This window comes from Magallana gigas, chromosome 8, assembly GCF_963853765.1.
Source record: "Magallana gigas chromosome 8, xbMagGiga1.1, whole genome shotgun sequence".
Taxonomy (NCBI): domain Eukaryota; kingdom Metazoa; phylum Mollusca; class Bivalvia; order Ostreida; family Ostreidae; genus Magallana; species Magallana gigas.
The window spans coordinates 14,909,978-14,935,156 of NC_088860.1; the positions used below are offsets into that span (position 1 = coordinate 14,909,978).

The following is a 25,179-nucleotide window of genomic DNA, read 5'->3' on the forward strand; positions in this document are numbered from 1 at the left end:
ACGACCATAAATAAACTTTAGAAATCTAATTGTCTCATTTTTATTTACGGATCTTTATACATAATAAACTGACTTTCTACAAATTCGTCAGTGTTTCTAGTCCTTATAAACACTCATGTTATGTCCTTTTGTAGGCTAAAAGTTCTCAAGTTGATATTGGTTGGACCGTCATCATGTTCATATGCAATCATTCCTTATTGTGAATTGGACTATTGGAAAAACACATGAAGAGGCATGTTATCGAAAATGCAGGCAGACTGTGGAGTTAGTTACATTAGCAGATAACCTATTATCCTTATAATTAATTGCACGCAACCTTTCGATTTTTTTGTGTTGGCAATAAAAAAATTGGTTTTGCCAAAATCCTAACAGTAAAGAACATATCTAGCTGGTAAGAACACTTTGGTATGATGAATATGTTACCGCGAAACTTCAAAAGCCTGAGTTTTTTAAACTCATGCAGTGAGAACATTTGATATTGTTCAAGCTGCTGCAGTGTGCGGTGAACGTGATTTCAACATATAGTGTTAACTATTAGGTCCTCTATTAGGTGTAATTTTGAATCGTCCGCTGAATTACCCGATTTAAAGCAGCTTAGACTTTATACCTTTTAAGTCTGCAAATATAATTATCAGATTGGTTGAACTGAATAACTGAGAATGATAATGTATTTCATTTTGAATAACATGTAAATGATGCTAAAATTAGAATATCAATCTTCACTTACTACATGTATATACGTGCATGTCTTTTTGATATGCCATTTTTGTAGATATTAACAATGATTTATGAAACTGTTACTCATTTTAAATAACATATGATACTCTAGATACATGTATTTGATATTTAATCTCAATTTGATTTTTGCTGAATCAGCAATATTTGAGTAAATATCTGGTTGTAACTGTTATATATGTCTCTAAATGAATATTTATTAATCTCTTATTTGATTTTTATGAATCAATTGATTTTGTCATGTTTATTTGAATTTAAACCTGTTATAAGAAAACTTACCATAAATTAGTCTTTCACAATTTTGGGGGGTGGGTATGTATCTGACATCATAACTCGGTAAAATGAAAGATGACCTGTGTGTTTTTTGTGTTTATTGTATCCTTCTGAGATCCATTTTGATAAGTAAAAGAGAAAAAATCATACTAAACTGGTTCATTTTTTAAATAAATGTATATGTGTAGAAAAAAATTTTTTTTTTGTTTTTAATTTTCTGCAAAAATATGAAATCTCTTTCTTTATTCTGCAAGTGTAATGTTTTTTAAGCATGAATTATGTATAAAATGAATGTAACATTGTAGTCAATTTCAAATATGTTAGTAATTATGTGAATTTTGTTTTCATTTATTCAAAATATATCTTGCACTAGATTTAGTCTTCACTTGTGGGGGTACATGTGTCTCTGGCACATTATCTAGGTAAAATGAAAGATAACCTGTTTGAATGTTGATGTTTCCTTTTTCATATATAATCCATTTGTTCAATTTTATAATGAAACGAGACAACATTGAGATGGTGACCATCTCAAAGGGGCCCATTTAAATAATGGAAAATGGATGAAAAACATTTCAAAGAATTTTTATTTGACCTTGACCTATAGCTTAGAAATTTTCCAGCTGGAATAAAACCATTATCCCTTACATGCAGGCATTTTTCTTCAACCTAAGCAAGCTTAAGCAAATGGGAAATAGTCTACAGTCTAAAACTGATTATAAAAAGATCTGCTATGACCATCACATTGACTTTGTACAAATTATAGAGTGTCTGCACACCATTAACCCAAAAGCTCTGTATAAGGTGAAGTAGGAGCCAAATAGGGTCAAGTGGAGAGTATACATATGCTCTGAAAAAGAATTTTGCGTGATCCAATACAACCTTGACACTTTACCTCCAAGGTCACTGCACACCCTTTGATTGTTGGCTCTGTGAGTGAAGTATGAGCCAGATTGGAGTCTGGACCAAGGGAGAGAAGATATGCTATGGACAAGGATTTTTTATGTTATTCTGCTATGACCTTCACATATGACCTTGAAACTTGCTTTAAGGTCACTGCACACCCTTAACTTAAAAGATCTGTTTATGTAAAGTATGAGTCAAATAGAGTTAAGTGGAGAGTATATTGGCTCTGGAAAAAAAAAGAATTTTTGCATGATCAAATATGACCTTGAACCTTGACCTACAAACTTCATTTAAAGTCACTGCACACTCTTTGATTGTGGGCACTCTGTGAATGAAGTTTGAGCCAGATTGGGCTAAAGGGAGAGAAGAAATGCTCCAGACAATGGTTTTTCATATAATTCTGCTATGACCTTCAGCTTTGACCTAGAAGCATAGTTTAAGGTCACTGCACACCCTTTTCCCAAAGACACTCTGTGGGTGAAGTATGAGCCAGATTGGGCCAAGGGGAGAAAGGATATGCTTAGAACAAGAGATCTTGGATGGACAGATGAATGGAAGGATGGACGGATGAACAGATCACTATAGGGCACCTGAAAAGTGGGCCCTAATGATGATTTAATTAAATGTGAATTTAATTATCCCCCGCAAATGAAGTTTAGAGGGCATATTAGAATCACCCTATCCCTCTGTTTGTCTGCAATTGTGTCCTGTCCTTATCTTTCTTGTGGAGGAACATTAGAATCTATTACTTCACACAAAGATTGTTTATGACCTTAAGGTGTTTTGAGGATTTTGGCCCAAGGACATTTGAGCAAGTTCGATGGATGAAAAAAAGCATAATTTGTAACTGGTCCATACCTTTCATAAGGAGAAACTTTGGAAGTTGCCACTTCACTTTAAGGTTGCTTATGGCCTGAGGATGTGTCATGATTTGATTCAAAGTTCATTTGTAAAAGTTCAAGGTCACTGGAAGAAAAAGTGCTTAATTTGTGTCTGTTCTATACCTTTCTTATGGAGAAAAATGGAAGTTCCTACTTCACATATAAATTGCTTATAACCTGAGGATGTGTCATGGACTTGGACTTGACTAAAGGTTAGTTGTTCAATGTCAATGTAAAAAAATGTATAATTCTTGTCAAGGCCTTTTCTTGTAATATATAATTATTAGAAACTAAAACTTGACACAAGGATTGCCTGTGTACTGAAAATATGTCCTTACCTTGAGCTCTAGTCATTTGTGTAAGTTCAAGGCAACTGGAAAAAAAATGGATCATCCATTACTAGAGAAACACGTACTGAAGTAATTATGTTTTCTTACCTCTAGCTCTTTCAACAATTGTTAGCATGCTGAGATGATGTCTCTGATGTAGGAAATTTTTAGCTCACCTGAGCTTTCAATTAAGGGCTGTTGTTATTGAACCCCTTGTTCTGAATGGATTGATAAAAAAAGCCCTTACCAATATCACACTTCTCAATAGCATTATCTTTATATTTTTATGCTTTGTTATAGCAGTTCAATTAACATTAATTTGCATGCTATCACATCACAATCAAAAGGAATTTCACAAGACTTGCGAGGATTAAACCAAGTCAATATTAACCAACACACAGTTGTTTTCTTAATCTGAAATTAAGTTGAATGAGCTACCGGTGTAGGCGTCAGTGGATGAGGTTCCCAGGTAAAACGAAACGGCATATAATCTGTTTTACATCTACACATATGTATCATATATACCTAGTAGTGTTTAAGCCCTAATGCACGTGTTTTGGATTAGGTATTGCCCTCGGGGCGATATTTCTCTGTATAAACCTGTTGTCAAGGTGGTGTACTGCACTGGTACCCTCAAATTTAAAATCATATATGTATTCTTAATTACCTGTGTTTTTATTAAAATTACCTGTGTTTTTATTAAGACAAGTTTATGAAAGAATTGTTTTTATTCGACACGATTACATGAACAACTTGATAGGTTTGGTAAGCGTTTAATTCTTTCTATCACTTTTTCGATTATTTAAATTACTTACAGAATAGTTAATTTGTTTCGAAAACGGAGATTTCTGTAGTGGTGAATATATGATCTATTTTATTGTCGTAAATTTAATATTGATTTTGTTTTACTTTCTGTTTTCCTTTATTGAATAAACATCAATTCTAAATTTATTGATAAGGACTTTTGATTTGTTCCAATCAGATTCCCTGTGAAGGCGAGTATTTCAGCAACCACAGAGCTGATTCCCCAGTTTCATGCGCATTGTAAAAATACACGGTGAAACAATGTTAGAATAATAAATAATAATATAAAGAATCGCATTGCATGTCGGAATAGTTTTATTGAATGTTAAAAATTGAAAAAATGATGATTCAAAACGAGCGCCAGTGATACGTATCTAAGCGCCCTTAAGTTATCGGAAAACTATTGAATCTGACAGGAAACTTACGAAATTCCAATGAAAGAACTTGTCTAATTGAAGCTGCTCAGGGTGGAAGTTTCTCTCTTATACTCTTAAACTTTTGAATTCTAGAATATATGCTTATCTAAGACGACAGACCACTTCTATTGACAAATGACGACGGTTTGTCAAGTGCGTCAACTTATACAATGCCGATCACATATAAAAAGGAATAGAATCGCAATTTTGTACATCAAATTTTTTTTTAAAATCGTAAATTCATAAATTCTTTATAATAAATTATATTCTAATTATGTTCTTTATTTGGAGTTTGAATTTAGTTTTATTGAAAATCTTTGATTTAAGGTATTTATCAAATGCATGTTGAGAACATGATGCGAATAGATGGAAACAAATGTCGAAGAAAACATCTCTCTGAGCGTTTTTATTGATAGAAATTGGTTTGTTTTCCATCAGACCTTATTTAGAACATTCTTATCCTCAAATATACAGGATGGCCGCACATCCCCCTTAAAGTATCATTTCTGAAACGAGATTTTGTTGTTCAAAGATGAATATATAATATTTACATCTACCGAGTATGATTCCCTCTATTTCTTACGGAAACTTATTGTTAATTCATAGCTCTATAGAAACAGACAGACTAAAAACTACACGCCCCGTTTATCAATTGGTCGATATACATGTATAAGCGGTCGAAACTGACAGGACTGAAATTCCACCTAGAGCGACCAAAAAAAAAAAATTTACGGAGTGCACGAAATAATCATGATGATGTCAGACTCGAAGTATCACAGGAGACTATTCGGTTGTTTCTTTTAGCTAACAAACTTGTGTATATTAATTGACAGTATTGTAAACAACATCTTTATTTCTCTCATCCCGTTACAATAAGTTCAACTTTAAATTCCAAAAATACAATTTAAGGAGCAGAAAATACATGGACAGATTTAAGGTCAAGATGTAGTAAATGAAAGGTGCCTACAGTTTTATGAAATTCAAGAAATAAATTCTTTTAATGATGCTTCACAATAACATCTTTGTTTCATATGATTTACTGGGGCTTAAATTTTCGGTAAACACATTGAAAAACCATGTTTTAAACAACCATGAAATATGAAGGATAAAAGTAACAAATCTCGAAGTGTTGTCTATTTTTGACAAATGAAATATATCAAGAATGACTGTACTCTCCAAAACCCGCATTAAACAAGCTCTTGACCTCTTCTTTAAAATGATGTCAAATTGAATATAGGTACCGGGACTACTGTTCTCGTGATTAAATATAGAATGTCAAAATATTGTTTTATTTTCTACATAATTCCTTTGAGAAGTCGTAAAATACGGGAAAAGATTCACAAATCAATTATGACGTCATAATTATGGTTCTAGCACCAAAAAAGACACTCTGGAATCATTTACTATAATAATAGATTTTGACCATAAAGATGTACTTTGTTAATTTTGGATATCCTCTCTTTAATATGAAAATTGTTAAAACTGTTATTTGCATCGTATATTGTTTGCTAATCTGGATTCTTTTGACAAGTCCAAGAGCGTCTTAGCATGTACTAAGGGTGCCGAAACACAATAGGTCCGAAACGTGGTTTCACCCTACTCGGAAACGAAAGTAGATTGAACGACGGGAATCAAGTTAAGTCGTACCCAACCCGAATCGCACCCAAACCAAATCGTACCCAAATATTTGAGTACGACTTCACTAGTCAACTCGTACCCACGGGAAAAATAAATTTATACTAGGAAAATAAAATACAATAGTTTTCATTCATAGGTTATGTTTTTTATTTATGTTTTATTTAACTTTAAATTAACTTTGCCTGTTGCCTAATCCATTTGATTATTCAAAAAAATATGTTTTAATTATAAAACAATATCTAATATAGTGATTTACTTACCATTTTCTTGCAGGAAACACTCCTCTCTCGAACCATGTTGATCTTCCATGATGATGATCAAAAATGATGAAAATGTGTGTTTCTTCTTAATTATGAGCAGCATGTTTATTTTGTGCTGACAAACTCATTGGTTGATCGGTTGAACGGAACCACATAAAGCAATTAATTTTAATTTTAATTGATGATAGTTAACCTGCTCATAATCATTCTTTGATCCGTCCGCATTCAAGTACAGAACTATATATACTAGATTTTTATAACAAATTCTTTTAAATTTGTTATACAATTCGCATATTAATGTTATCGATAATATACAAAACATAACAACATACGAATAAAAGCCATTCATTTTATATTCCTAGTATAAGTATATTTTTCCCCGTGGGTCGAGTTGACTAGTGAAGTCGTACTCAAATATTTGGGTACGAGTTGGTTTGGGTGCGAGTCGGGTTGGGTACGACTTGACTGTAATTCAAATGGCGGGAGTGAAGAGGAAAACTAATACTGCTAACAGTAACGCGAGTGCTTCACATGGAGCGGAATCAGATTCAGATGAGACGAGTGTCTCGACAACCAGTTATTTACAAAATCAAAACAAAGAAGAAAGACTGCGGATAAGAACAGGATACCGTCAACTGATGGGCACACTTGTTGGCAAGTCTCTGAAATAAATCACCACCAGTTTTAAAAGTGTTTTTGGCTTACAGGAAAACGTTCCAAGAATTAGAATTGACATTGTATCATGATGAATTTAGCCCATTTTTTTTCAAAATAAATACGTTCGACTCTGTGTGATATAGTGTAATAGATTAATAATAGATTTTACTGTTTCTTGTGTTTGTTTTAGAACAAAAACATGACATGATTAACCCAGAATCCACAAGTCTCACAGAAGCCTTGAAGACAGCCAATGACCTCAACAAAGATGGTTGGTTTTAACAATGCAAAATTCAAATTTGCTGAATTAATCTTTTACTAAAGCATGCAGGATCCTGATTTACGATATGTTAATTTAGTATAAAAGTACATTGTGTCCCAAGATATCCTGGCATAACACTTTGCTTAAAGTGACACAATGACTCAAAAAACACTTTGATTAATGTGACACAATGACTCAAAAAAGATGTTTTACTTTTTGTTTGACAACATAAATAAGAAGATTTATACAAAATTTGGTGTTACGGGAGGTTTCATGCATTATAAGTCATCACCTAACAGTTTACACGTTGTTAAAACTCATCTGGAATTATACATGTAAACAAATCGCGTTGTTTTGGACAATAATTTGAGTGTCGTTGGATTGCAGTTGCTCTCTGAAAGTAATTGCAGTGGGATTGATGCACTGAGATTGAAGTTATTTGATGTCTGTAGTAATTAAGAAATAAGCATTTATAGAGAGTGCATCTTAATAAAAATACAAATGATATTAGTTCTTTGAGACATCAGGTTTCACAGAGAGACCACTTGCTCATGATATATTTGCCATGCTATGGTATTTACATTACCCTGCCCTTGCCTTGCCATGAAGGTCAAGGGAAACTAAATAGTTTTGTGGTAGCCCAAAAAATTTTCTCCATTTAATTCGATTTATTTACTTTTGAGCACCATAATTTTTGGAAAAGTTCTAAAAAAAAATGTGGGAAAATTCAATATTTCCTAAGGACCAATAAATCAGTATCTCACTGCAATTTTTCCCTGTTTAAAAATACCTCGATCGGAGCTTAAAAGATGTTCATTCAATAATATGAACAAATTCCTAGAATTCTCCTTTAATACGCCCCCTCTACCTTGTCATGTTTCAATACACAGCTAAAAATAAAAAGTCTACTGAGATTTTGCATTGCAAATGCCATTTAAGTAATTGAATGGTAGTGTAGAAAAATATTGTGAGGTGTCCTGTACACTTCCTAATGGAAAATGGCTGTAGTTTTGTAGCTCCAAGTCTGAAAAAAATTGGACGGACAACCTTGGAACTACAGTTCCTTATGTGTTAAAAAGTTGCAATTTGTGGCAGACAAAAAAAGGGACATATTTCTAGTATATTCTAACATTGGTGAATCATCTATCCAGTTGCTTCCTAAATTTAGATAAGATTGAGTTGATAACAAATGATTTTATAACTAGTTAAATATGACTTCACTTTAAACAAACATTTGAATTTTGAAATGTACATTTATGTGTATATTATTGATGGGTTTTGTGAAATAATCCAACTTTGCATGTATTTTTATCCTTTGTCATTGCTTTTCAGTTAAAATGCCGAGGGAGGGTGCGCTGGATTCTGCAACCATCTTGATGATTTCAAATTATGGCAGGATGAAAGTTGACAACTTGAAGACTGACTTCCTCAAGTTTGAACCAATTGAGTATGCAGAAAAATTGGTAAGTATAGTTTCTTTGCCCATTTATTCAATAGTTTTTTGCTATGAAATGTGTACACTGTTTGTTTTCTGTCTTTCAGATATCTTTTGTTAACCAGGGACAGCCTCGTCAGTCACAGGACATAGCAATATCAAATCAAGGATGGATTAATCTAGGGAAGGCTTCACAAAAATTTTTCATGAAATCACCAGCTTTTCATTTCATGTAAGTAATAGATACATGTACAATGTTATTATTGACAAATGCAGGTTAGATGCTTGTACATGTACATGTGTATTGGCAAATTTGGCAAACATAAGTAAAAATTTCGTTGGAATAAGAAAGGTAAGAAGCTTTTTGCGGATACAGGTTTATATTAAAATACATGTATACTCTTGTAAGGGATACTTTATTTTGTGTCTTCATAAGCATTCCTTATGCATCAATTCCCTATCTTTAAGATATTTCATCTTGAGCAATCAATATTTCGTAGACATTAGTAAAATAAAATATATTTTACTTGATCATAGCAATTAATAATGAACCACATACAAACAAATTACATATGTCTCAAATTTCCACCTAAAACTAGAGTACATCTTACTTCGTTTGATTCCACTTTCATAAAATGAATCTTTTATAAGGTATCTTGATACAGATGTCTATAGATGTGTTGAACATTGTAGGGCTGGTTCTTTTGAGAGGGGAGAGCCTGTGAAAAAAGTTCGACGAGCACCGGATTCTCAGAGATTGGACAAAGAGAATCTGAGTGACAAAGCTACTGTGCCTAAACAGGTAACACAGAATTCATTACATTATTACAACCTCTTGAGGTTTCAGAATCCACTTGGACTGATAAAATATTCATTGAATGTAATAGTATATTGGTTTTGTATTATTGCTGATCCTCAAATTTTTTAGCTGAAGTCATTTTATGGCATTGTGTTATTGCTAACTCTCTGATCCTCAAATTTTCAGATGAAGTCATTTGATGAATCAGATAAAAGTGAAGCCACTACTGCAGAAGTAGAAAAATTGTTAGATTTACTGCAGAAGCTTTACAGGGAGAATGAACGTAAGTGTTGCATGAACTTGAGTAGTCGATAGGAATTTAATGTGTATGTACATGCAGTAGGTAAGTTCAGCCTAACATTATGTGTGGTCATTATATCCAACATCCATATCCAACAAAACTGTGGACTTATGGTGTTATGTAAATATCCAAGATACTCCTTGACTTTTCTAAAAAAAAATTAAGACTTCTCAGCAAGTAATAGGAAAAAAGTGAATGTGAAACCAATCCGTATTTCTTGGCTCTCATTTACTATATACCTAGACTTGAAAAGCATTGATAGATTATTATTAGCTCACCTGAGCTGAAAGCTCAAGTGAGCTATTCTGATCACCTTTTGTCCGTCGTCCGTCTGTTTGTCCGTCTGTAAACTTTTCACATTTTGAACTTCTTCTCTAAAACAACCAAATTCAACCAAATTTGGCTCAAAGCTTTCTTATGGAAAGATGAATATAAATTGCAGAAATGAAAGAAAAATTTTCATTGAAAATGGAGAAAACCTCAAAACTGTAAAAAAAAAAAAAAAAAAAAGGGGGGGGGTGCATTTTAAAAAATATTCTTCTCAAGAACTACTGAGGCAAATTTAACGTAATTTAGCATGAATAATGCTTATGGGAAGGAAAATATAAATTGCAAAAATTATGGGCTAATTCTGTTTCAAATCTGAGTTATTACAAAAAAAAAATAAGAAAGAAAAGGCGTGTTTCAAGCAATTTATAGCATCCATGAGTCTTGGTAAAATGGGTAGGCATGACCGTGCCAGGGCAAAACAAAAGATTGACAGTTATTAATCTGCCAATCTCATTAAAATTTCACGATATTTACTGACCAGTATATTTGTATTCGCTGTAAATATTGCTGCAAAATAATGCGTAATTGGAATTGACGATTGCCGATCTGCCCCAGTTTTTATTTTGCCCCAGCCCGGGTTTGCTTACCCATTTTACCAAGACTCGTATTCCATAATTCTAAAACGAGGTTCTTTGTTTAAAGCAGCCATGACACTATATGATAAATGGGTCGATCTGACAATGATGAATTTGTTTGTTGTGCAACAGTTCATGTACGAAGGGAAACTTTGAAACATGCAAAATACATTGGTGCCGATTTTGTGAAGTAAATTGAGGCTAAATATTTCAATGCGTTGACAGTTTTCACATATGACGGTGGTGTTAGCTTGTTGTGATTTTCGTTTCGTTTTCATTTATGCCTTGCGTTAACCTGGGAACTGTCGCTTGTATTTCCTGATTTTTACGTATCAAATCAAACAGAGACTTCGGTAAATCAAAAAGTTTACTGTTTACCTGCGCAAATTAAGCAACATCTGATGTATTAAGAAAGAACTAAAATGCAACTCATTCATGCTATCGCTAATTCGGTATCATCTTTTGCGTAATGGTAGAATAATGCAATATGTTTTGTTGAGATGCTCGGCATTTTCTCGAGTTTATTCAGTTTAAATAGAGTTTAATATCGCTGACGGAAATATGGAGGTATATACATGTATATGATTCATTTTGAAAAATAAGTTGTGTTCTTTATTTGTTAAAGTGCATGTTTCTTGTGTTTAATTGTTTACAATTTCTATTTACTTACCATATTTGAGTGTTAAGCTTCGAATTATAAGCAAGATACAGAGATCTTTTAAAAAAAATATAATAGTTATTGTAACAATAACTAGTAAGTAGTTGAGGAAGAAAATGTACCTATATGCTCTCATATATTTTGATCACTTTATTAAGTGGGGGAGGGGGGCAGAACGAAAATACAGGGAAATTAGAAGTTACGAGGGTTGTCCAAAAAGTTCGTGGACACATGTAATTTTATTCTAAATTACGACGCTATATTTAGAAAAGTATTAAAATATTTTAATATAGACTATAATAATGCATGTGTATAAAAATCAGAACAATGTTCATTCTCATAATGTAGTTATCACTACAAAAACATTGCCTGTACAGGCCGCACGGCCCAGTCTGACGGTTTCATGACGTTTTTATAACGTCGTACGTAGCGCGTTGTTTTCTGTTACTTTTCAGCGTAGTCACCTTTGCACTGCAAACACTTCTCACACCTTCTTAGCCATGAATCGAACACATCCGAATACCATTTACTGTCGATTTTAGATACAATGGTCCGAGTAGCATATTTAAGTTCATCAGAACCCTCAAATCTTACTCCTCTTAGCTGTGATTTGATGAAAGGAAAAATTGCAAAATCCATCGGAGCAAGATCCGGACTGTATGGCGGGTGTTCAAAAAGATCGTATCCTAGGAGTTCGATTTCCAGACACGTGGAAGTTGCTGTATGTGCTGGTGCATTATCTTGGTGTAGGATGATATTTCCAAGGTCCACAGCCATGGCAGGGCTTTTTTCTTAATTGCCTTAACTAGGTCGCGGCGTAACACCTGTAATAAATAAAACCACTGTATGTGGCTTTAGAATATGTGAATTTATTCATATATATATTAATTAAATAAATCAAAATTAAGAGTAGAATGTCCGGGTATTAAATTTACGAATTACGATATGCTAAATGTAGCGAAATGGACGTTTTTAAATCTGTAATTACAATTTAAATGTAATGAAATGGGTAGTTCTCTACCTTGGAGTAGTATGCAGCATTCACCGTCTGACCGGAGGGTACAGCGTGGACCAAAATCATTCCGTGCCGATCAGCAAAGAATATGTACATTTGTTTACCCATGAATTTCGCAACCTTTGCCTTTTTTGGTGCTGGTGAACCCCGGTGTTTCCAAATGCTGGATTCTGTTTTTGTTTCTGGATCAAAATGATGCAGCCAAGTCTCGTCAATAGTAATGATTCTGTCAAGCCACTTCTCTCCTCCTCTTTTGAAATTCTGTATGAAAGCCTTACTTGTTTGCATTCGTCTTTTTTGTGCTCATCGGATAAAAGTCTGGGCACCCATCTTGCGCAAACACGACTCATACAGAAGTCTTCAGTGAGGATATTAAAAACCGAAGGTTTGCTAACATCACTTATTGACGCGACTTCTCAGACATCTGTCCTTCATGACAATGTCATGAATGCGGGATTTCGTTATATCGTCACAAAGCAAAGGCCTTCCACTTCTTTCAGCGTCTTTTAAATCGCAAACTCCATCCGAAAATCGTTTGTGCCACTTGTAGACTAGTGATCTTGAAATGTGTCGATGCCTTTTTGTGTTCTCCATCATTTGTTTCATTTCGATAGGTGTTTTCCCCGAGTCTACGCAGAATTTAATGATGGCGCGCTGTTCCATGCGATCCGCCGACGTCGCTTTTTCTGGCGTTTTCAAAGACATGTTCTTGCCGTAAACTCCTTGAAATATCCTCTGCTCAATTAAAAACGACTTTAAATGACGTATGAAAATGACGTTCACAATTCTGACTACGTCACAGTTGAATATTTTGACGTTTTTACCTGTATTAAAAATACTGTTAATATTAATATCTTAAAACTCAATCTCGAAGTTTGGACAATTTTGACAATGGGCCGTTCGTGCTTTTCGCGACATTTTAATGCAGTATAATATAAGTTTAATTTTAATGAAAACATTCAAAACCACTTTAATCTGATTTGGAATTTTATGACAAATATGTTGGTTTACAATATGCATATATAAACCCGTTTAAAATGACAAAAACGCGATTGTCCACGAACTTTTTGGACAGCCCTCGTATATAACAGTGTACCCCTACCAAATTCTATATCTTGCGTAGGATTTTCTTACTCTGTGTAAAAACAGTATTTCATGAGGGTACAATGTCAAAGATTACGTGTATGCAAAAATAAGTGTAAAATTAGAATACTTTACAATATTAATTTTTTCGTTATTCTACCGAGGGCCATATGGCACAATACCTTTTGAACGCCCATTGTTGCTCAGGTTAGCGATGTGGCCCCATGGGCCTCTTGTTAGAAAATGAAAGGGGATAATTTACCCTGTCCCAATGAATATCAAGAGCACAAAAAGAATAGTTCAAAAATATTATTACATGTACTTATTAGGATATTATCTGACTGTCTTCCAAAGTGCATGTATGTCAAAATGTTAAAGTCTATACAGGCGAGGCAAAGCCTAATATTAGTACATGTTTTGTTTTGTTAAAGACCCAAACTTTTTGTATGTAGATAAATTTTATAAGGACTCACTTTAATAAGCAGAGTGGTAGTAGATGGATAAGTTTTGATCATACTGTGAGGCTATTTTTCTTTTCATGTAGGTAATCCAATTTGTTACTTTGAGTTTGTGTTACACCCAGAGTCTTTCAGTCAAACAGTGGAAAATATGTTCTACACATCTTTTCTCGTCAGGGTGAGTAGCTAATGAATCAACAGATGTTATTTCTATTAGATAGATGTATTAAGATCTCCTTCAAAGAATTAATTTTATAATGTGTTGCCACATTAGTATATAGTTATAATCATGTTTGAAGAACCTTATTTTCCTGAATAAACTTTGCACAAATCTGTTTTCTAGGATGGCCTTGCAAACATTAAATTGGATGATGAGAAACTGCCATTAATTGGTAAGTGCGGTGTTAATATAGACTTGAAAAACAGTTAAGTGGTACAGCCAGTAGTTAAGAACACTGTAGAATAATTATCTTAAAGTGGATTATCAACAATTTACAGGTTTTACAATGGATAATCAATTTTCTTGAAAATATCAGTTAACGTATATTCAGTACTTGTGAAGTACATAGTAATGCAAAGTAATGCCTTGTAATGCCACTAGATTTTGGAAAGTAATGCATTGCATTACCATAACTTGTAATGCTAAATTTGTGGCATTACACAGTACTAGCATATCTTGAAAACATGCAATGCATTACCATTACATTTAGCACTACCCCAAGTCAGTACCGGTAATTAATTATCACAAATTCCACAAATATTGACCCTCCCTCCCCATGTAAATAAAATTCCATCATCATGTTCATGTAACACTGCATATACTGAATAGTTGTATCGTAATACATGTACATATAAATAGTATTATTGAATGTAGATAAACATACTTTCAGAACCAATTCAGAATCCAGAACAGGAGAAAGTAAGGAAAAATCTGCCCCATAAACAAGCAGTGGTTAGCTTATCTCCTCAGGAATGGAAGGTACAATCATGTGAATATATAAAGCAATATATGAAGTAAAATAAGGTTCAGGGAATTTTCTTCGGTCTAATTAAAAAACAATGTTTCAGTAAATAAAATTATATTCACAAATTGGCTTTACACAATTGGAAAATTGCTAGTGAACAAAAAAGTTATACATTGTACTTATGTGGTATTTCAGGTTTATTTGTTGCTTTCTCCAAAATATCTATAAAATTTCCTAAAGATTACCTTGATATATGAATTCTACTATTTTCTCCAAATGCCATTGTCATTTACTGAAAGATATCTGTTGACTCTTGTCCATACATTTACATTTTTCTTTAGGAATTAGTTGAAGTATATAAAATCACTGATCCGTTAATTCCAACGAGAGTGTGTAGCACCTTGGATAGTTCAGCTACAAAGAAGATGAGAATGAAATAGTGCTGTGGCAGTGCCCCTATTTCTCATTTTGGGTAAGATATGTTTGAAAAAATGATAATGTATAATTAAGAAACTTTAATGTGTTCAAAACTTATTAAGAATCGAAAAAGCATCTAGATAAAAGCACTAATTTAGTGTTTCAAGTTGTATGGCATAATGCATTTTGAATTTACCTTGGTTGAAAATAGAATTTACCTTTATCATAATGATAAGAAATTAATTAAATAATTTTTCTATTGATGGACATATCAAAGAAAAGATTGACCGGAAAACTTATTCAATGCATTATGCGCATTGATGAAAAAAGAACAACAGAGGAAAGTAGATTCAGCAAAAATTTTATTTATAAAGTTAGCAAAGAAATGTTTTGACCATTCAGAAGGTCAATATCTCGTCAAACTAATAAATATTAAATGATAATGCTGTAATGATATTACTGCCATTGCAATATATATAGGGTATCTCATCATTTGTGAAGGTATATATGATATTTATCCGAGTTATGTAAGGCTTGGGGATAGAAATCACTTAATTTGTAGATAAAAAATTTAAATAACGTCACAAACCATGAGCATTCTATTTATCACATGTTTAAATGTGTTTATACTTTTTATAGAATTTTTTATGCAAAACTCTTAACATCATTTTAATAGAAATACATAAAAATCCACCTGTGACCTCTTCACGGTGTAATATAAAGTTTTTAATGCATAGTGATATCCACCACATATTGAGCTAATCATGTGATAAGTTACAATCGTATCAAACACTTGTGTCAAATCAGGTGAAGATGATTTGGAAAGGTTAATTTTTCTAAAGACATGCAAAAATTTAAAGGGTTTCTTTGCAATTTTTTCTTTTAGTTCTCCTCCTGAAGATGCAAGCAGCAAATATCAAGATTATCAAGGAGTCAGTGACTTGTCCCCTGTTGAATTAGAACAAGCAATAGAGTGGCCAATGTCTCTATACCAGGACTGTCTTTTAAGGCAGTGAATTCCCACATGGCAGTTGCTTTGTAAAGAGGGACATTCTGGATTTGAAATTCTGTCAGTGGTACATGAACATGCTATGCAACTTTTAAGGATTTTGTCCCCTTAAAAAGAGGAAGCAGTGCCTTTATAGATCTGCAAAGTGTGCATGTTTATATGATGATGTTTTCTGTTCATATATCACCCATTTGTTCATATTTTATAATAAAACAGTCATATAGTTTTACATGTACGTGATTTATATTGAGATTAAAGAATGTGATTTATATTGAGATTAAAGAATGAAGTATGTATATTCAAACAATAAAATCCTTTCGTTGTTGATTCATGCTGGACATGATGGTGGAGACGTTGAAGAAAAAATACATAACTAGCGGGTGATATAAATTGGCTGCACAAATACAGAACATTGCCTTTATTAATCACTTAGAACTGCGCAGCTGCAGATTTCAACTGACGATCTAAAAATCTTAAAAAATATAGAAGGGGGTCATTAGTGTCTACTCTACAACCATTTGTTGAGAAAATGGTTGAATTTTGCTCATTTACGTTGTAGCTTTGTCTCATAATAGGGTACTCCATTTTTATCTGTCGGCATGGCATCTATTTTTTGAACAAGAAAAAACTAGTCTATACTTAGAACTGTGTTTATTGATGAAAATTGACGTTATATTTTCGGAGAAAAAAATGTTTGTCAATTCAAATTAATTTGTGGAGTGACAGACATCTATATACCAGCCCAAAGTTGTTTTTTTCAGTTCTCTATGTGTAAGTAATTCTTTTAAGAAGTAGGAAAGAAGTCCCAAAAACCCCATATTTATTGCTTTTCTTGTCTTTTGACAACAGTTTTGGCAGAAACGAGCCAGTTCAAGAAATGTTTACTTTTCTGTCCTCAAATGTACAGAATGCCCAAACATCCCCCTTATACATGTAAACATCTTAACTACTTTATAAAATCCTGTTTTTCTCCCATAGATGATGACCAAAAGACAGAACTTTTGGAAAGGTGTGAATTCAACCATAGTTAGCTTTCTGTATTCATTGGAAAAATCCTTGAAATATCAGCTACAGTATTTATATGATAAAATATTTTTTGAATGAAACGGGATTTGAGCAGATATTGATATAAATGGTATACAAAACATAATATTAACTATTTTAACTTGTTTCAAATGGAAACATGTGATTAATTGAGAGGAGTATTTCAAGTCAATTTACCAACCAGAAGTAAGAATTTTATGTTCACAGACATGTATATTATATATCTTACATAGTGGTATCTCGTCCACCACTTAAAAGAGGATCTGTTTGACGTCGGCTGTATTTTTAAACCGAAAGTCGAATTAGCTACCGCGTACGTTTCTAGTTCCTAGTCAGGTAAAACGAAACAGCGGAGAATCCGTTTTACATATACATGTATACACATAGTCATAAACAATGCTGGGTTTTCCAGATATTTAAAAATTTCGACATACTTTAGGCTAATTAGTTTATAATCTTTTCTTCTTTATCCAAACTGAACCGAGAATGGTACCTGTACAGTAGTACAAGATGTTGAGGGCTAAAATTGAAAGATGTAAGTTTTCCGTTTGTATTTTTTTAAACTAATGGTAACGTATTAGGTGTCAATAGACAGCGGAATGTCTTTCAATACCCTTGATTTATATTTTATCCACTCGTTGACATTTAGTTATAAACAAACGTCACTGTATGAACATTTCACCCTTTTTAGGCACTTGGATTGGAATCAGCTCGGACGATAAAACCGAGTTTTGTATAAAAAAGGATTTGCGGGTCGTTTTACAATTAAAAACTTGAGGTAAGAAGCAAAATTTGATATTGACGGTGATTCAGCCTCGATATTTTCATCAGTTGTAAAATCGCATTCACGAAACAATGTAGCCGGAGAAACTTAATTTATCAAGTTACTGTGACCGATGTTGAATTAGATCTGTCTATCGTGTGTTTTAATTTAATTGACCTTAAAAATTACTTCACACAAACTAATGTAAGAACGAGGAAGTTTGGCGTGTGACCAACGCAATATACATATGTTACAAGTAAGTATATAATTGTACCGCTGTGCAGCTATCTCCTCGCTACAACTCCCTAATATGTGGGGGGGGGGGGGGGGGGGGTGCAAGAAAATTGATCCAATAACTAGCAACAGAAGTATCTTTTCATAACACGATAGTAAATGTACCTGACCTTTTTAACAATCGCACATGTGTTGATTCGAAGTAGGTAATAAGGTCAACTCAAGAAATCTAACAGATGATTAGCTGAACGGTGGCTTCAGTAATGCATTTTAATTAACATTAATATAGAATTAATACATGCGTGGATCGGGCTGGGGGGGGGGGGGTCAGAGGGGTCCAGATCTCCGTTGCAAAATGCAAATAACTGTATTTACATATACATGTATAAAATAACCAAATATATGTCTGAGACCCCCCTCCTTCCGGGAAACTTTAAAAACCGTCGAAACCCCAACCACCCTCACTCCCGGTAAAAAATTCAGGATCTGTGCATGTAATAAAAAAATCCGTCTTCATTGTTTGTTTTTTTTTTAATTTGAACTAAAGCATCATAACATGGAGTGAATCACCAAGAAGAACAGTTTGATTTTTAATTGAAAAACAGGTCCTAAAGTACTTTAAAGTAACTCCACTATGCCTAAAAGGGCGAAAATAGAAGTGTATGTGACGACGTTTACGGAATTTTATGCTCGAGTTTCAAAACATAAGTGAATATTAGTAATACAAATCAAATGAAATTTAATATGTTGGGATATAACAAATATATAAAGCCGCAGTCTGCTTAAAAGAGTGGGATAATCCGATGGATGGAGGGATGACTACTATCGACGGGGGTTGGACCCAAACACTACACTGTATTACGACGCGTACTTCAATAGGTATCAAATACTGTTATATGAACGAACAATTTGGGTTTTTTTTTAAAACAATGTGTATACGTTAAGTAATATAAAAAGTTATCTCTTTTTGACACTTTAAATTCGAATTTACAACAACCCATAGTATGTTTTACATGCGCTGACTTTTCTCACAAACACAACTTTTTAATGTCATAACTTGAACTTACAGATAAATTATTGACCATTCCTGCAATTAAAAAAAATACTTTGCATTTAAATAGCCAATAGGTTGGTTTATTTTTCAAGTCACTTTATGGCAATATTCAAGTGTATGCAAGTACAGTGATCTTACACACGGGAAAATACTCTAACCCCATTACTCTCTACGAAAATAGCGTATTTCACCACACGTATTTCTTATTGCAAGTGAAAAACTGTAACATATATTATTTATCAAAAAGATTATTAATGAATGTTCAAACATCTAAGATTTACCATTCTTATATAGATATATTTACAACAGCACTAGCTAAGCTACAGATTCATAAAGATTGATTTATTGTTTTCAAAAGATTTTATTAATTATGAATTAGTTATGAATTTCTTGTTTTGAAAATCCATGAATCTGAATATTGAGAAATTAAGAAAACACTTAATATAGTCAATCGCCAATTATATACTAACAATAATTGATGACTAGACCCTGAACCTTGATAATATAGAAGAGGCATATTTCCATACCACAGTAACCATATGTCGGCCTGCTTACTAATATACATGTACATGTAATACTTCCTGATTTGTTTTCAGGAGTTAAACTAAAAAAAAAAAGGAGATATGTGTCCAGCCGTGAACTACAACGTATCCAAGCTTTTTGACCGGATTAATTTAAGGATTTTGACTTTCTTAGCTGTTCTGTTGATGTACAATATGGGGTTTGTTATGAATATATGCCAGCCTCCCACGAAAGGTAAGATTACATGCAACAATATTTTGTCACTCAGCATTTGATGCCTACCGACTACAGTTTGTTGTCCATCTATCAGCAAATATATTTTTGTTCAGAATTTGAAAGTGTGGGTAAAATCGTTTTAGGAAACTCATTCCTAGATCTTTTATCACCAGAACGCAAAAATGTAGTTCCAGTCCTTAGTCGACAATTTTTTGTTTGACTTTAAGTGAATGTCTTTTTTAACAAAATTTCTAAATCAAAATGCTTACAGTGGATCGTGCATGCAGAGAAAGCTGATGACCTACTAAGTGAACTTAAAGTAGTGTATAAGTGTATAAAGAAATGCTTATTGACACTTGATATTTAAGAAATGATATTGTCTTTTCTTAAAGGGACATGGTCACGATTAAGTCAAAAATTATTGTTCCGATTTTAATGTTTACAATGCTTCAGTAAGGCATCTTCAATAGGCAACCAAAATTTGAGTATCAATTGTTGAGTTTTAAGCGAGTTACAGAGCTTACAATTCTTTGCTATGTAAACAAAGCTTTTGTTTACATTTTTAATTTTAAAGCAAAAATTCTAGATTTAAACCTAAAAAGAATGTGTTAAACGTTCGAATCTGTTTATTTATGCAAAAATGAATAAAAAGATAGAAAAATCAGCTTAAAAAAGATTTTTACTGGTATATTGAACCAATGTGAACAAAACTAGGGCACGAGCCTTGTTTATATGACACAGAGTTGTGAGCTTTATATCTTGCTCATAATTTTACAACTGACTCTCAAATTTCACTTGATCATTAGAAATACATTCTTAAAGCATTGTAAATAATAAAAATAGCAAAATTGAATTTGACAAAAATCGTGACCATGTCCCTTTAAATATTGTAGATTTCCTCCATTTTACAAAGAACATAACAGATCTAGACCATGTCAGAGCTAGACAGTTTGTGTACTTGGACTGCTGTGCTTCCGGTTACGATACCATCACATGGTACTTTAAGAATAATAACACAAAGTACTCGTGGAAGGAATTTCCTTTCTTGTATCAGGAATGCGAACACAATGACGAATGTCCAACTTTGTTCTCAGAAAACCAGACTCTGCTGATTCTGAAGGCTACTGTCGGCTACGATAACGGCTCGTATATATGTGTTGCCCATAACTCCAGCACTGGACAGACTATTTCCCACTTGGAGGATGTATTAGTCAGTGGTATTGGATTTATTACTTCGATTTCACTTGAATTTGAAAAAAAAATGCTTAACATGTCATGTAATTACATGTGACATTTAAAGGGGACAATAATTGGACAATAATCATTAACATGATGTTAATTAAGATTTAAAATTAAATAAATGATAGCACGTATCGGCCATCGGTGTCACCCCTCTCTCTCTCTCTCTCTCTCTCTCTCTCTCTCTCTCTCTCTCTCAAAACAAACACTACTAGTATATATCTTTTTGCTCCAAGTGTGATTTGGCTACATACTAACTACGGCACTACTCCCTTTGAATTTGGATTTTTCTTATCCACGCTCTCCTTTAAATAATATATCTCAATTTTTGTGGGGTTTTGGTGAAGTTTGCGCTCGAGCGAATCTTAATTCATACCTTTAGTTTTTAAAACATGTTTAAATTTTTGTTCATTCCACAACAACTGCAGCAATTTGGACATATTGCCTACATTTAACCACTTTACACATTGGCAGCTGTATTTGATACGCATCTGTATGCATGTATAAGTTTATAAAATGATAAATACTTGACAGATTGTGTTGAACGGCCTAAGCCTGAACCAATTCCTCCCAGTGACGTCATCACCAACATTGGACAGAATGCCACGTTCCACTGCGCTGCCGACTTTGGCTGCAAGTCAAGTTTCACGCGAGATGTCAGTTGGTACATAGGCACCGTGGAAGTCCAGGATGTTAGTACACGGTACATAGTGACTAAAGAAAATAGGTAATTGACCTTCTCTGTCTTATTACATATATTTCTTCAATTTGGACTGGTAATATACATTTTTGTTGCTGTCCATGAATTGAATGTTTTCATTTTGTTGCAAGATTAGAATAAGCGGGGGTGGAGGGGGGGACAAAAGACGAAATTTAGGAGAGGAATGAAAATGAGTGATTCAACAACTTGGTTGTTTGCTGAATTTTTGTATGAATGACCTTAAAAGACTAGTTTTGTATTTTGGGTGCATTTAGTGTTGTTAGCAAGAGCACTTCTATTTAAAGTTACGCATATATCAGAAATTCAAAAATTATCATATCTGATTTAACATAATTTAGTAGAATCTATAGCTAGATGGGAAACATCTGATAAAAAAATATTTATTTAAGTTTTGTGAGTTAACACTTTGAATCACCTACTTTCGACAAATATTGTTCATATCATGATGGATTCAAATTTCATAAATCATATTTACATTTTTAGAGATTACAATCCTGTAGTGCAAGCCAATCTGACAGTTTTGAATGTTCAGCAGTCGGATTTTGGTGTAACTTTCTCCTGTTGGGTTTCCTCTGATTCTGACATAGATACACCAAAGTTTTCTGTAAAACTTAGACAAGAAGGTAGAGGGAAGAGATTTGATTACACATAACTGCTAAGTACTAGTCATTGTACGATCAGCCTGATCGTGATATAAACTTAGTGGACGTTGTCCTTCAACAGGGGCAATAAATACGAGCCGACATTTATAAAATTACTGTTAACCATAAGTCTGGATTCTTTTGTGGGTGGGTGGGTGGGTGTGTGTGTGTGTGTTATAATTAAATACTGGTATTAAATAAAAACAACCGAATAATTCATTGATGAATTACAATTGCATATAAACTCAGTTATTGGATAAAGCAATATCGATTGGTCCATACACTTAGTCTTATAATTTTATTCTTTATAAAAACAAAATTTCTGTTGGTTTCAGTGATTAATGTGAACATCAAAGTGATCCTGATCATTTTACCATGTGTGGTTTTTATCCTGTTTATTGCGGGTACTACAAAAGCGGTGCATTCTGTATATGGTCCACACATAAACTTCTATTGTAAATCTCGCGGCCTCTTAGGAGGTTTGCCTAAAATGAGTAAGTATGTGAAGTTTTCAAAATGCATAAATAATTATGAATCATGCATATTCAATAGAAACCCCAATATTATTGAGTTTGAAAAGGGTTTTTAATTAAACTTAAGTCACCATTGCCTTTTTGCAAAGTTAACATTTGTTTCTATAACTTAAATAATTAACATTCATTACCCATCCATAGATATTCTTGTTTCTGTTGATTTGTCAAAATTAATGTATAATACCTCATTTATACTCATTGTTTATTATTTTAAAGTTTTTATTAGGGTTGTATTGTTATTTAACTTAAAAAACCACAATACTGCAGCGCAAATTGCCATTAAAGCGTCCGGTTTAAATGTATCTTAGCCTCTGTACCGTATCTGTAAACTTGTACTGATTTTTTTTTACTTCCTGTATCAGGTAATAATCATCGGTACCATGCCCTTGTGGTCCATGATGATAGTAGGAATGAGGACAACGACATTGCAGACCACATCACAAGTACACTGGAGAGAGAGGGATACAAAATTTGTAACCGGATAGAGGGTTTTGGTAGAGGTAGGTCCTTGTAGATAAGTTTAACACTGTACAGATGAGTACCGCATATTCAGGAGACATGGGACTCTGGGAGGTTGCAGCACCAGCGTTGACGAGGTTGCATCTCATTAAAGTCTTGATCTTTACAAAATTTTATTCATAAATGCATGTTGAATATTTTTATGAAGATGAAAATTATAAAAACCGGTTTTGATCTCAGTACTTATTGATCATGTTCTGATGAATTTAACAATAACCTTCACTGTTGCTGATAGACAACAAAAAAGTTATAGAAAACAGGTATAGAATTATGACTAACTTTAATGTTTATTTCAAAAGACAGTAGTTAGAAAGAGAAGCTGTCCCTTGCCTCATTTAACAGGATGAAACAATCGTGGCTGCTTTCGAGATACTTGTTTCTAATTATTGACAACTCCATTCTAAATGTTTTAGGAGTGTTCTCCCATTTTGGGGGGTACCTTGAACAGTCAGCCTCCGTAATCATCCTCGACATGGAGAGCGACTCTGACGACTCCAACACGTTCAGAGTGTTCATTGAATCTAGTCTCAGAAACATGGCCGACTCACTGGTAGGGTTCACCGTCATCCAGAGAAAGGGGATGGAGAATTCAATGATGGACTCGGTGGAATACAAAGGTCTTAAACGACTTCAATGGCCGGGGTCCGAGAGCTCAGATCGACAACGACAGAAGTTTTATAAACAGCTTCAGCTGCGGTTACCAAAACCTGTGAAACTTGATGAAAGGACTCCCTTGCTACAAAACGTGTAGAGTGCTGGGATTTACTTACATGACTGCTCATTTTTAGCATCATTTTTTATATTTTTAGCTAAAACATGGTTGTCAAAGATTCTCCCATTGTCTCGGGTGATGCTTGCCTAAATTTTATTAAATTAAATTACTTATTATCAAGTGTGAATGAACTACATGTATTTTGAAATCATATCATGGAATTGTCTCAAAGGCGTTTTACAACAACTGTGAATAGTCAGAAATATGATTCCATTACCGAAGTTACATGTATCTAGTCCTTCTTACTCCAACATTTCACCATTGCTCACCTGATGTCATAAATGAAAACAAGAAATAAATCAATTAATCTATTCAATAATGTATAAAAAAGGTACATCATATCTTCAAGTTTTCTATTTCAGATATACATATTGATTTTAAGATTATGCGTATGTTATTCATTTAATTTATTTAATGAATGATAAATTTTGATTAGATTTATTCAAGAAATGAGATTAAAAAATGTAACAATATATACGGGCCGTATAGAATTTAAGTCCCATCAGTTCTAACAAATCTATGAATTACAATCAATTTTCGTAACAAATTGTCTTTCAATTACATCGATTTATTTTTTTTTTCACTTAAGATGTGTATTTTAATATTAAATTATAACTGAGCAACAATTTATGTGTAAAATACTTTTATAGGCATATAAAAACGAGTGTTGTATTAAATATGGATTAATTTTTACTTGTCGTTTAACAATAAAAATACA

The 25,179-nt window shown here is 33.3% G+C and overlaps 3 protein-coding genes across 5 annotated transcripts in view; all 3 read left to right on the forward strand.

Annotated features, from left to right (window-relative positions):
• LOC105337269 (uncharacterized) overlaps window positions 1-1,909 on the forward strand; it is a 32,355-nt gene extending 30,446 nt beyond the window's left edge. Inside the window, exon 21 of the mRNA XM_066069849.1 lies at window positions 135-1,909. The gene's annotated coding sequence lies outside the window, so the exon portion shown is untranslated. The remainder of the gene's footprint in view (window positions 1-134) is intronic.
• A 2,703-nt stretch (window positions 1,910-4,612) lies between these two features.
• On the forward strand, window positions 4,613-16,607 carry LOC105337248 (EP300-interacting inhibitor of differentiation 3). The gene is made up of 12 exons (XM_034472797.2): window positions 4,613-5,966; window positions 6,714-6,893; window positions 7,087-7,167; window positions 8,491-8,621; window positions 8,701-8,825; window positions 9,287-9,395; window positions 9,579-9,675; window positions 13,899-13,990; window positions 14,156-14,204; window positions 14,703-14,791; window positions 15,119-15,249; window positions 16,081-16,607. The coding sequence occupies exons 2-11, from the start codon at window positions 6,716-6,718 to the stop codon at window positions 15,215-15,217; spliced, it is 1,050 nt and encodes a 349-aa protein (XP_034328688.1). The 5' UTR covers window positions 4,613-5,966; window positions 6,714-6,715; the 3' UTR covers window positions 15,218-15,249; window positions 16,081-16,607.
• A 772-nt stretch (window positions 16,608-17,379) lies between these two features.
• On the forward strand, window positions 17,380-24,804 carry LOC105337249 (uncharacterized). Of its 3 annotated transcripts, XM_066069852.1 has the most exons (10): window positions 17,383-17,782; window positions 17,939-18,025; window positions 19,895-20,054; window positions 20,930-21,032; window positions 21,131-21,253; window positions 21,810-22,002; window positions 22,480-22,619; window positions 22,973-23,131; window positions 23,533-23,670; window positions 24,103-24,804. In XM_066069852.1, the coding sequence occupies exons 4-10, from the start codon at window positions 20,969-20,971 to the stop codon at window positions 24,438-24,440; spliced, it is 1,155 nt and encodes a 384-aa protein (XP_065925924.1). In that variant the 5' UTR covers window positions 17,383-17,782; window positions 17,939-18,025; window positions 19,895-20,054; window positions 20,930-20,968; the 3' UTR covers window positions 24,441-24,804. The 3 variants fall into 3 exon arrangements, with proteins under 3 accessions (XP_065925923.1, XP_065925924.1, XP_065925922.1); XM_066069850.1 differs by having other exon boundaries at window positions 17,385-17,782; window positions 20,930-21,253; XM_066069851.1 differs by lacking the exon at window positions 22,973-23,131 and having other exon boundaries at window positions 17,380-17,782; window positions 20,930-21,253.
• Window positions 24,805-25,179: the final 375 nt, after the last annotated feature.

Coding starts and splice junctions, on each gene's coding strand:
- LOC105337249 (XM_066069850.1), top strand. CDS start 19,922: ATGTGTCCAGCCGTGAACTACAACGTATCCAAGCTTTTTGACCGGATT. Junction 20,055..20,929: donor ATGCCAGCCTCCCACGAAAG/GTAAGATTACAT, acceptor TAAATATTGTAG/ATTTCCTCCATTTTACAAAG. Junction 23,132..23,532: donor AGGAGGTTTGCCTAAAATGA/GTAAGTATGTGA, acceptor TTCCTGTATCAG/GTAATAATCATCGGTACCAT.
- LOC105337248 (XM_034472797.2), top strand. CDS start 6,716: ATGGCGGGAGTGAAGAGGAAAACTAATACTGCTAACAGTAACGCGAGT. Junction 8,826..9,286: donor TCACCAGCTTTTCATTTCAT/GTAAGTAATAGA, acceptor TGAACATTGTAG/GGCTGGTTCTTTTGAGAGGG. Junction 9,676..13,898: donor GCTTTACAGGGAGAATGAAC/GTAAGTGTTGCA, acceptor CTTTTCATGTAG/GTAATCCAATTTGTTACTTT.